Here is a 13,192-nt window from a genome sequence, read left to right on the forward strand (position 1 = left end):
ATATATCAATTTTTTTGTTTGTTCTAATTCCTAGAATCAAATCTTCAAGAATATTCCACGAATATATTAATATACTATATATTAACCTTGGCTTTATTTTAATCTCAATTTCATTTAACGAATATTTTTTGTAAAATATTTTTTTTAATGAAAGAAATTATATATTAAATATTAAATATAAAAAATATTTGTTAATATATGAAAATTTATAGATATGAACAATCTAGAAAAACTTTCTTTCTATTTGAACTTTATTTATTCAATTATATGCAAAGCATACACATAATAATAAATACATTAATTGAATATGATTATATTAGATAAAATTTATATTTTATTAAGTTCGAATGCTATTTTTATATAAATAATTATTTTTAAGAACCATTTTTCTTATTAAAAATCATATCTGTTTAAAAATATTTTGTTTTAACAATCTTAAATAAATTATTTCTCTAAATTAAAAAGTTAATTTAAATTAAAAAAAAAAAAATTTAAATAAAAATTGATTTTTTATATTTAAAAAAGTAAAATCATTTCTTCAATTAAAAATAATATAATAATTAGAAATAATAGATTTTAAGGAAATAATCTATGATGTTTAATTATTACATGTTACAACATCTTTACATGTTTAGCATTTATTATCAAAATAAAAATTTTTTTTCTTCATTTATTTGCATCCTTTTTGTTTTAATGTTGTTGTAAGTATTTTCCTTGAGAGAATAAATCCATTGATTTGAGTACAGGATTGGCTTCTTCATATTATTAGGATTCATACCTCCAATCTGAGTTCATCTCAATGTCCAGTGTCTCGTCATCCAGCTTGTAATCTATCAAAAAGATTATATTATTTGATGCACAATACATTTTTGAAGCTCACATAAATATGAGCATACATATCATCGTCTTACAGTAAATAAATTTTTTTTTATTTATATTTATTCTTTGATATATTGTTCATTATATTCGCATTAATTTAGTCCTAATTCCATCCACTTTATATTGATTATAAATATGAAATAGTAAATGTTCACTGCGATAATTTCTACGTTCAATTCTAACTTTTTAAAATTATTATATATTGTAATTTATTAATAATTAATAATTGATTAAGAATCTGTGGCAAATAATGATATATTATTGAGTCAATTCAAATACAATACGTAATTAAAATAATTAAAATATTCTATTGAAAATATATAGATTAATGAAGAATACAACAACAGCCAATAATTTGTTTTATATATATATATATATATACGTGTATATGATATTTTTGTTATTTATTTTATTGATTTAAAAAATGTTGAAAAAAATTAAAAATTAATTAAACCGATCAAAATAAAGAAATATGAGAAAAATAAAAAAATTTATCGATATAGAGTTTTCGAGACGAAACACGCGTTCGGAATAAAATAAGTTTGACTCGTGCCACGATAACATGTTATTGATATAAATAAAAAAAATAATCGATAATTTGCTAATAACAGATGGAATTAGAATTAACGCGTATTAAATGCTAAAAGCATTCGCCATCGCAGCATCTTCGCAACGGTATTATAATCGACGATTGCAGGAACATTTTTTTCGTAGTTTTTTATTGTAAATTTTCAGCGTCGCAATAACTGATAATTGACAATAATAACGCGCAATAAGCGCGTTCTGTTTTCAACTTTTTTTTTTTTTTTTATAACTTTTTTTTCTTTTTTTTTCTTTTTTTCTTTTTTTTTTTATTTTTTTCTTTTTTTTTTTATTTTTTTCTTTTTTTTTTTTTTTTTTTTTTTTTTGCTTTAACGAGCAAAGAATAAAATGGCGCACGCGTTGAACATACCTTCTGTTTAAATTCAAAGCACCGCCAGTTTTGAGCGCAAACGCAATTTGTAGCACGTTATCCGCAAATCGAAGCTTGCATTATTCACCAGAGTCGCATCTATAGGCCACACGCATAGGTAAGCGACTTGATATCGCCTCTTCAATAATTTGACGTTGATATGCCACCAGGATTAGAGATGCGCTGTATTTACGCGCAATTCGTCGCACAATTCATGATTACGCTGTCTAAGTACAAGTCATGTAGATATACCATCAAAAGTTAAATGACGTTCTGCATTTCTTATGTTTTTCTATTTTTTTAAAAGTTTAATAAGTTTATAAATTTACATATCCTTTTATATACATTTTGAAGCTCCTTAAAATACCATATTGTATATAAAAATAACATGAAATTTTTTTTGCAATTTACTTTACTTGCAATCACTACTTTTTATTTCAATGATCGAGATCAAGAAATTTATAATATATCTTCATAGAAATTTGATGCTATTATTTATTTGAAACACAACAAATAATTCAATTTGTAATAAAAGGCATTTTTACTTATAAGTAGATAGTATGGTGAAAGAATTTTTTCAAAACATAAATTTCATTAAATTTTAACAATAAAAAAATTCGTTATCTTGATGTTACATGAAATTATATATATTTAATACAAAATTTTTGCATATATTTAATTATTATTAAATGACATGAAACTTGTATTATTACTTGTTACTTATTATGTTTAATAACAGTAATATTATAAACACTTGATCTTGATTTAAAATGTATTTGTATTTAATATTGCATGCTCATTAATATATTTGTTTAATGATATATTCAATATCCCTGTACTGAAGTTTGGATAAAAGAAAGAAAGAAAGGAAAAAAGAAAAAAAGAGAAAAAGAGAAAGAGAAAGAAAGAAAGAAGAAAAGGAAGGAGAGAAAGAACAATTTTACAATGCAAAACGTCATTCTAATAACTATCATATGTTTATATCGCGTATAAACGCGCGCTAATAATACCTAGGTTGTTTTTTGTCGAAGAACGAGAGAAAGGAATAAATCATGTTTCAGTTGATCTTGTATATAAATTTCTTCGATGGTCTCCTTTTAATGTATGTATCCATTAGTCGATGTCGCACATTTCAATAAAGAGTAGAAGAAACTTTGGTAAAAAAAATTTATTTAAAAAAGAAATAAAAATGTGATGAATAATCGAAAAGTTAAAAATAAATAAATCTTGATTAATCATTCAGCGTGTAGTAAAAGAATTTGATATAATAGAGATTTTTTGCGAATAATAAGGTTATTTATAAAGAAATTGTAACGAGGAAAATGTACATTGTAAATATTCAAGCTAAGAGACTTAAAGACATATACGTTTGAATTTTATTTTTCATTCCGTTGAGGTACATTGATAAATTCTGCAAACACGTTTCTTTGCTTTATTAATGAACATTTAAAACATTATCCAAGTTCTTACGTGTAAAAAAAAAAAAAGATTATACAGCATTTTTTTTTTGTTTAATAGCCTAAGTCACCATCTTGCTGATGCTAAATATTACAAACTTATAACGAAATCATCTAATCCTACTAAATGTGTAATAATCATGTGACTTAAGATAGATAAAAAGATAAATCATCATCATCACCCATCCATTCAGGATTGGGTTGGGTACCACTATGAGAGAGAGAAAAAGAGTGAGAAAGATAGAGATAGATAGAGAAAAACATTGGAAATATCAGGAAAAAAAACTACGAACACAAATCGCACAAAAAGAATATATATCCACTATCTGCTGGAAAAAATGAACGATATATAAAATTTCTTCTGATTCCACATTACAAAGTTCACTTCAGTCAGGAATTCAATCTTCTTCTTTTTCTTATCTTCAAATAAATCGTAGTTGCTTATTTCATTAATTCATTCATTTATGTTGCTGATTGATGTGCTCCTTATTTCTTACCGTACCTTAAGTTAGTGTGTTAAACGTTAGATCGTATCTATATCGTTATATCATATCTATATCATTATACATAGTATCGTATGTAATGGTATGGACTCTGTATGTCGGACGCAGGGCAGTTCCTAGGTTTTCGATTCCGTAAGCGAATGACCACCACTAAAGAGGCATTTTTTTTTTTTTTTTTTTTTTTTTTTAAGGGAGCCTTTCGCATGCGCTTTAGTATTCGCTTTAGTGTACGCTTTTAGTACCTCGGTGGCATCGCGTCTGCCGGACCTGGGAAGCTAAAAGGTCAAAAAATGAAAAATCGCAGTATTAATTTCTTCATCGCCTTTCGGCGCAACAATAGCTGGAAAGTATAAGATGTAACACTGGTATGCACGAACACCAGTTTTTTACTTTTATATTTTTCATTCTCTTTCTTACACAACGGCAGTGTCGCGTTCACACTGTCGCCTTTTAATATCACACCACGTATATGGATATATACCTGATTTTTTTTTTTTTAACGATTGAACTTCCTCGCAACGCATGTAACACACATTTGCCGAATAACATACAACTTACAGACCTGGCCAAACATTTTTTTTTTTTGAACTCTCAGCTATTTTGTATTTCTTCTACTGTTGATTGATTTAATGAATTACTTTTTTTTTCTTTATTTCATTCATGATACTATCAATGCAAATAAAGATAATATATATATGTATAGAAAGAGATTATCAATATTGAATAATTGTATATAAATTACATAAAAAATTATAATTCATATTTGAAAATTTAATTAATGTACAATCTATCTATATTAAGTAACTTTTCAATACTATTTTTTTTTAAATAATATATATATAATGTTTTAACTACTGTATGTTTAAATTTATTTAAAATTTTAAATAATAAAATGCGTATAAAAAAAAGATAAAAAAAAAATATTTCCTAATATACATTTAATTACAAATAATTTGAAATTCGTTACACGATAATTAGTTAAGCAATTTAAAATACAAATATAAATAATACAATCAGTTATTATTTGAATTGAAGGCAACATATATAAGCAATATGATCTGATATGTATATACATATGCACAGGTCTGGTAAGTTGTCACATGTTTAAAACTATTTTACCGGCACATTCAGCTATTTCTCGCTATTGTCGCAAAAAATTATCGATGACGTTCATGAATTTAAACGTTCATGAATATTTCAGAAGTTTGAACATTCGAAAAAAGAAATTTTCTGAATGATCGTTGAAAATTTGTTCTGCTAGCTGCTTCGATCACTTGCAATTATGTTGACGAAAGGCGCAATAGCAAAATAACGCAACGCAATTTTTTTATAAACAATCAACCCGGACTTCATCTCTCGTTTATAACTCTCGAAACGTAATACGCATTTTTTTTTCGACGTAGAATATTTTTTTTTTTTTTTTTTTTAAGAAAACTAAAAGGCCGATGCGGTTTCGAGGCACAGAGAGATCGATGGCGTGCATCTTCGAAATTCATATCGTTTGTAACGGCGCAGTGTGTCGTAACGCATTACGGTTTATTTTTTCACCATCTCTTTTTCACCGAACCGAGCTGTTCGATTAATCGCAAATATCTCGAATCACGTACACGCTGAATTCGCGGACTTTTACCGCAGAGTACATAAAAGAAGAGAGGTAGCATTAAGCGAAAGTGATTCTTTTTTTTTTTTTCACAAATACGAAATACTAATCTAATAATATTCTTTTATATAATGTTTGAATTTAATTTATCCATTATAACATCATCATATAACCTCCAATTAAAAATAATTTAATGGCTTACTCATTTTTACAAAAGCACATAAGTTTTATAAATCTCCATGAATTTATTGTAATTGTGTTAAAAAAAAAATACTAGTAATTGGATAAAACGTTAATTATTTAACAAAGAAAATTTTAAACTTTATTAAAGTTATTTAAAAATATAGATATTCAATGTCAATGATAACCAATTTGTTTTTCTTCTTTTTTTTCTTTTTGTAGACAATAGAAATAGAAAATTGAAACTTGACGTAATTATTTTCTTTGATAAGATAATTCAAAGACAAAGTTTTCCTTTTTTTCTCTGATTATATAATATATTTACACAATAGTTTTCTAATTTTCATATATGTATCTCATACCTCATTTTGATAACTTAATTTTTGTATGTATATTTTATATGAATATTAAAATATATAAAAAAAAATCTAAAGTCTGTTTCTTGAATTTATAATAAGAAAAGAAATATTAATATATAAATAAATTATAAAGATTCGTATTTCGTCACAAAAATTATTATATTAAGAAACATATTCATAAATACATATTTATAACATATCTATAAATAAAATATATTATTTTAATGTTATGTTGCATTAAAAAAATCAATTAATATACGAGTAACAATCAATAAGTATTCAAATATACGACTACCTCTGTTCTCTTTTACACTCAACACTAGAAAAGTCGCAGAATAATTTATTCATATTTTATCAACAATAAAAATTAATCTTGTACCATTGTATGCACAAATATACGCTCTCTATGATCAAGAAATATTGATTTCGCGCTGAGTGTTACATCTTATACTTTTACAGAAAATGTAGCCTATCTCGATCCGCAAAATATAAATACACTGATATCAGTGTTCAATCAAACCGAATAACGTTGCGCAAAAAGAGCGTGGTCGCCTAAACAACGAACGATTACTCGCATAAGTTAATATTCGCTCTTTAACGCTGTGTGATCAATGTCACTTTGAAAAACGCATTTGGTGTAATAAGTGTAATAAATATTGTTAAATAATAATAATAATAATAAGACTTACCGTCCGCCACCACGTGGAGGACCATATGCATCTGGTCTGTCGTACCCTTCGGTATAGCTGAAATAAAAATTAAATTTATTATGACACAATTAACAACAAATATTAATATATAATAACAAAACAAGTGACTTGCAACTTCAAAAAATGTTAATTTTCTTAATATTAAATTATATTCCAATATAATTTTAAGCAAAATATAAACAAATAATTATTATTAAAAAAATTAAATTTGTACTTTTTTTTTTACATAACTATTATAGTTATAAAATATGTAAAATTATATTTTTATATAAATTGTTTTAATTGCTAATTTATGATATAATTACATATTCTAATTATATAATAATAAATTGAAATAATAATTGAGATATTTTTGTAAAAAGCATTTCTTTTTTGGAGAAAATAAAAATTTATCTGATTTTTTGTTTACAAAATTTAATTCGATTTTATTACTAAATATAATTAAAAATATAATAATTCAAATAGAAAAATAATAATAGATTTTTCCTAAATTTTTTGAAATTTATAGAAAGATAAATTTGTATACGAAGAAGAATATCATAAGATAAAAAAGGATACATACGTGCCATACAAAGCACACATGTGTATACATTTCATATTTTAAAGTATATAATATGTAGCCTAATTTAATAATCTATTAGTATATAGTTAATTTAATAGAAGAAGAATATCATCGGTTATAAAACCATTGAACCATTGAATTGTTATTAAATAATGTTAAATAAATAAATAAATAAATAACGTATTGAATATTTTTTTAATATTAAAATAACAAAGAATATATAAATTCTTCCGTAGTGTTGTTGAATGAAATATAATATGTATTGTATTTGTATTTTTTTTTTGACTTTTAAGGTCATTACTTATCTAAGAATACAATGTTTGAACAACATTAAATATCAACATATTCTTCATTTAACAGCAGAATATAAACAAAATTTTCCGTTATCTATATATGAGCAAAATTTATATATACTTACGATAGAAAATTTATTTTAATAGGCAAAATATTTAATCGATGCGAATATCGATACTATTAATTATATAATTAATTATTATATTATTATAATAAGAAATGACCTTTGAATTTCAGATAAATACGCAATAAAATATTTTACTTTGTTACACATGTATAATTGAAAATATAACTTCTTAGAAAAAATATAATTATAAATTATTCATATTTATTATGATTTTTTAATTACTTTAATAAATATTACTATATATTTCTGAAGTTTCATATTATGAAGTTTAACTTTATGAAATACTATGTGTAACTATGTACATCATGCTTTTATATAATATTTTATATCATGAAATTATAAATAAAAAATAAGTAAAAAAAATAAGCTATTTCATAACAGTATGATTGATTTTATAAAATAAAAATCGATATATAATATTATTTAATATGTAAAACTATTTATTTTAGATAATAAAATGAATTACTTACCCTCCACCAACAGGTGGATATCCACCACTGGGGACAGCACTGCCAGGTCTTCTACTAAACATGTCTGCTTGTGGTCCAGGACCAGTACTATAACTAGGTGCCCCAGTGCTGTAGCTGGGTCCAGTACTCATTGGCCTGTTAAATGGAGGCATATCATTAACAGGGGGACCATCCCTCCTGTCATAGGCCATTGAAGCTCCCTGACTTACCCCCCCGGGCCCACCCATCATATCCCCAGGCCCGCCCGGATAACCCCTGTCATACATAATTGGAATATGTTAACCTATTTTCACTCTATCCTGCATAATGCACCAAAATTTTCTCAAGCATAATTAATTCAAGATATACTATACTTGCAAATTTTAAATTAGTATAAGCATTACAGGTTAGAATAAAAATAAAGTTTCAATTCATAATCGTTATACTATCGTTAAAATGTTTTAAAATGCTGCAAAATATTTATTTTTCTATTATAAATATTTTTTTAAATTGTCAAAATTTATATAAACTTCTCAAATATTAAAAATGTGTTTTTTACACATATAGAATCTTATAAAAAGAAAAGATACTACTAATTGTTAATTCGAATCTTTAATATAATACTTATTATTTTTTTTTAAATTTATTGAATTAGTAAAAATGCAATGAAATAAAATCTAATGTGATAAATAAAATATATTACCAATGACTTTCATCATATCCTACATCTGTGTAACCCGTTCCATACCCAGTAGTGGCAACTGCACCACCACCATTTCTCATAGGCCCAGTTGCAGCTCGATCATAATCATTTCTAGCTGTATAATCAACTGTACGATTTGCACCAAAATTATCTGTACGTCCATAATCCATTGGACCTGGTGCACCTCGATTAAAATCCCCAGTCATTCCACCTCCAACTACTACAAATAACACATTTTTATGTTATTATATTAATATTTATTATTATTATTATTATTATTTGAATAAACTTATTAAATATTTAATATTCAAAAATATCTTTACATTAAAACATTTTACTCATTATTACCATAATCTGTTCTGGCTCCAAAATCTGCAGCGCGACTGTAGTCGGTTCGACCATAATCAGCTGTTCCAGTTGGTCCATATCCTCCAACAGCTCCAGTTGCTGGTCCATATCCTCCTCCCATTCCAGGTGCCGTAGAAGTGTAACCCATTGCCGCGCTTCCCACATTTTGACCATATGCTCCACGATCAGTGTATCCAGTCCCGAAGTCTGCTCCACGTCCACTAAAGTCTCCAGCGCCACGATTGTAATCGGTGTACCCCGTTGCGACGCCACCTGCAGCAGATCCATCGTAACCAACGAGTTGGATCGGAAGAACTGTAAAGCATGCCGAGATATCCAATTTGTATTTTAGTCTGTATTATAAAAATTTATTTATATTATTTATTTTATAATTTATTATTTTCTCATTGTAATTAAATAGTTTATACTAAATTATAAATTAATATAATAATATTAATATTCTTTTATATAAATTTTTAAATATATTTTTAAATATTGAACAATTTCTTATATAATGTTAAAAATTATAATTGCAATGAGAAAATAATTGTATAAAAATAGAATATTATAAAAATAAATACTAACCTCTTCTATCATTGTATGGTCCAGGACGAGCGTCTCTACCACCGTCTCGTCCTCCCCTACCACCTCTCACTGGTCCACCTCTTCTGTCTCCATCCCTGCGTCCTCCTCCTCCGCCACGTGATTTGCCCGTAGATTGTTCCACGTTGATTGTTGCCCCTTTGAAGTTGGAATTGTGAAGAGCTTTGATTGCTGCAGCTGCATCTTCCTCACGTGCCATGTGGACAAACCCATACCGATTCATGACATCGCATTCCGTTACCTCACCAAATCGTAAAAATAATTGTCGCAACTCATCGTTGCGACAATTTTCTGGTAACCGACCCACAAATATTTTTGTCTTTCTCTGTAAAATTGAAATATACAATTAATAATACTTATTGACATATTTCTTTATTTACTAATAATACATGCATTTATAAATACCAATTATTAAAGAAAACGTTACGTTTATATTGTACCTCTAAAATCGACCATACCCCTGTATGCAGAAAGTATGGTGTCTGTTTGAGATTTTATCTTGCTCAAAATTTTTGCTATTGTTACAAAAATCATACGATATAATGATAATGTGATATCATTGAGCTTATATTAAAATTTATATATTATAATTATAAATAATAAGTTATAAAAAATTTTAATAAAATATATAAAAAAAATTACAAAAACACAATACTTTACGTACCTATAAATAAATTGTGCCATTCAATTTATATTAATCATTTTTTTGAAAAAAGTAATATTATACATGAAAAATAAACAATGAGGTCATTAAATAATACAAAATGGAAGACAATTTACTATTAGCATTGTTCTTACCGGTTGATTAGATGAAACCATTTTCTGAAAATAAAAAAATAGTGTAATTAATTATTATCTTATATATATTATCATTACACTATTAAATGATTGTATTTTATATTTACAGTTATTTAAAATTCATTAAATAATAATAGTAATAATTTATGAGAATTGCTTACAATGTATTGTAAAATTTTTTTATATATAATTATATATACAACATATATATGTATAATTATATATATATTGTATATATAATTATATATAATAATATATAAAATATTTATAATTATACATTTATAGATAAAAAGATGTTTTCAATTATATTATGTGTTTTTAATTCTCTAAATATAATAAAATATATACAAATTTATATAATATGTATCATATATATATTATAAGAATATGGAAATTAATCATAAATTTAACATAATAAGATATCCTATATTTATAAATATTAAAAAAAAACTAAACTAATAGTTCGATAGCATAATATTTACAAATTTATGGAATTTTCTTATATATTTTTTCTATGAATGCAATTTTTACCTATGTAAAATAATTCAATTTGCATGATTCTAATAAGTTTGATTCTTATTATTATTATTATTATTATTCCATAAAGAAATAAAGAACTCAAGTTTATAAAAAATACAATGATGATTTATATTCTAGAATAGGATTAAAATTGATCAATTTGCAAAAGTTTATAGCAGGAATATTATATTGATATAAGATAAATAGAACTAAGATATTTGCATTTATTTTTGTTAGATGAACTTATTATTTATTAAAATATAAATATAAATTCTATTTATGAAAATATTGCTAAGAAATAAATAGGATAATGACTTAACAAGCAAAATTCTTACTCTATTAAAATGCAATATGTAATAATTTGAATAATTTAAAAATTAGATACCATAATAGAATATATATTTTATTTCTTTCTAAAAATCTAATGAAAAAAAATTTATTTTTTAATATAATAATATTTCTATATACCACAAAAGAATTTTAGAATATTTTTTGTCTAAATTTATTTAAATTCTACATTGAACAACAGTGAGCTTAAAATATATATTAATAAAATATGATATTTTTTTTTATAATAGATATATTTTTAAAATTCTAAATCTCACTAATTATATTTTTTGAAAAAAATATAATTTAATATTTTAAAAACTCTATATTCTTTTAAAATAATTAATTTTTTAATACATTTCCTTTTCATAAATTATATACATATTTATATTTGTGAAAATTAAAAATTGTAAATTTTGTATTGTGAATTTGTAAATAATTTCCATATTTTTGAAATATTTATATGCAATATATTAAACAATTACAAGTATATTATTGAAAAATATACACATGTATCTTTTTGTCCAAGGAATATAGATTTTCTAATGAATTTTCTATTATTTTTATACTTTATAATAAAAAAAAAAGCAATATTTTGAATTACTTTAAATATTAATATAATAAACTCAATGTATAGTTATAAATCTTTATAAAAAATATCAAATATATATGAAATTGAAATATTTTTAATGAAATATGTCAGTAATATTTTTAATAGATATGTTTATACAAAAATTCTAAATTTCATTAATAATTTTTATGAAACAAATTAATTATAATTTAATATTAAAACTTTATATTTTAAAATATAATTAATTTTTTAATATATTTCATAAATTATATTATATGCATATTTTTTATTTGAACTTAATATTAATATTAATCATAAAAAATAGGAAATAAAAAAAAGAAATTGTAAATATGTATAAGTCCATATATATGCTTTAAAAATTAGTACCTTTTGAAGAAATAGTTACATGTAAGCATTAACATTTCCTTGAAATTTCCTGAAATGAAGAAACTACATTTCAAGAATATTAAAAAAATGCATAAAACTTACATGATCCTTATTAGACAGTTTTTTATTATCTGAGAACAGATCTTAAAATACAAATAAAACAATTTTATATTTTTTCTAATAAAATGAGGAAAGAAGTTGATTTACTAAATTTATTAAACTTCAAATAGCTGAAAAAAGAAATTAAATAAAATTTGAGAAGTTGCATTCCTTTCCGGTAAATGTATAAAAGACGCTTATACATATATTGTTCAAGGCCATAGAAGTTATCAGATTTTATCGATAAAAAGAAAAATAGTCAACTACTTTTTCAATCAATCATAATTATTCTAATAAATTAATACAAATAAATGTGTTACAGATTGAATTTTAAAAACATAGAATTGAAATACGACCTTATAACGGAGAAAAAAAGATATCTAAAAACAACCGGCCCTTGGCGTGCCCTAGTAACTGACGATATGCGAATCTCCTCTCCATTAAGTCGCAAATTCCTCAAAGATACTTTTAATGATCAAATATTTTATTATAATATTACATTAATACTTACATGTGGCTGCGACGTTTTGGCGAAATTAAATTAAAGTAAAAAGGGATAAAACTTTCGTGACGCTATCAGCGAAACGAGATACGAAATGGCGTCAACGATTTCCACCTTGAATACTTTTGACGGCAAGCAATAAGTTTTGTGTTACATACTGCCACCTTTAATTCATTTAACGATAAAGTCACTAGATTATTTAGGTAGATTTTTATGAATATTCTTTTTGGAAACATTGTAAATATTTAATAATATTTAAAAAT

General features: G+C 24.4%; 1 protein-coding gene across 9 annotated transcripts; it reads right to left on the bottom strand.

Annotated features, from left to right (window-relative positions):
• Positions 1-656: 656 nt before the first annotated feature.
• Positions 657-13,095, bottom strand: LOC409486 (RNA-binding protein 4.1). 9 transcript variants are annotated; one of them, XM_026443164.1, is made up of 9 exons: positions 12,939-13,074; positions 12,329-12,377; positions 10,525-10,548; positions 9,709-10,051; positions 9,124-9,438; positions 8,776-8,995; positions 8,094-8,348; positions 6,620-6,676; positions 4,027-4,066 (listed from the first exon to the last, which is right to left on the bottom strand). In XM_026443164.1, the coding sequence occupies exons 3-9, from the start codon at positions 10,543-10,545 to the stop codon at positions 4,027-4,029; spliced, it is 1,251 nt and encodes a 416-aa protein (XP_026298949.1). In that variant the 5' UTR covers positions 10,546-10,548; positions 12,329-12,377; positions 12,939-13,074. The 9 variants fall into 9 exon arrangements, with proteins under 9 accessions (XP_006569727.1, XP_026298950.1, XP_006569731.1 ...); XM_006569664.3 differs by lacking the exons at positions 4,027-4,066; positions 12,329-12,377 and adding an exon at positions 657-830 and having other exon boundaries at positions 12,939-13,095; XM_026443165.1 differs by lacking the exons at positions 4,027-4,066; positions 12,329-12,377 and adding an exon at positions 657-830 and having other exon boundaries at positions 8,094-8,228; positions 12,939-13,094.
• Between the last annotated feature and the right edge of the window lie 97 nt (positions 13,096-13,192).

The sequence above is a fragment of the Apis mellifera genome, linkage group LG10 (assembly GCF_003254395.2).
Source record: "Apis mellifera strain DH4 linkage group LG10, Amel_HAv3.1, whole genome shotgun sequence".
NCBI classification, from domain to species: Eukaryota; Metazoa; Arthropoda; class Insecta; order Hymenoptera; family Apidae; genus Apis; species Apis mellifera.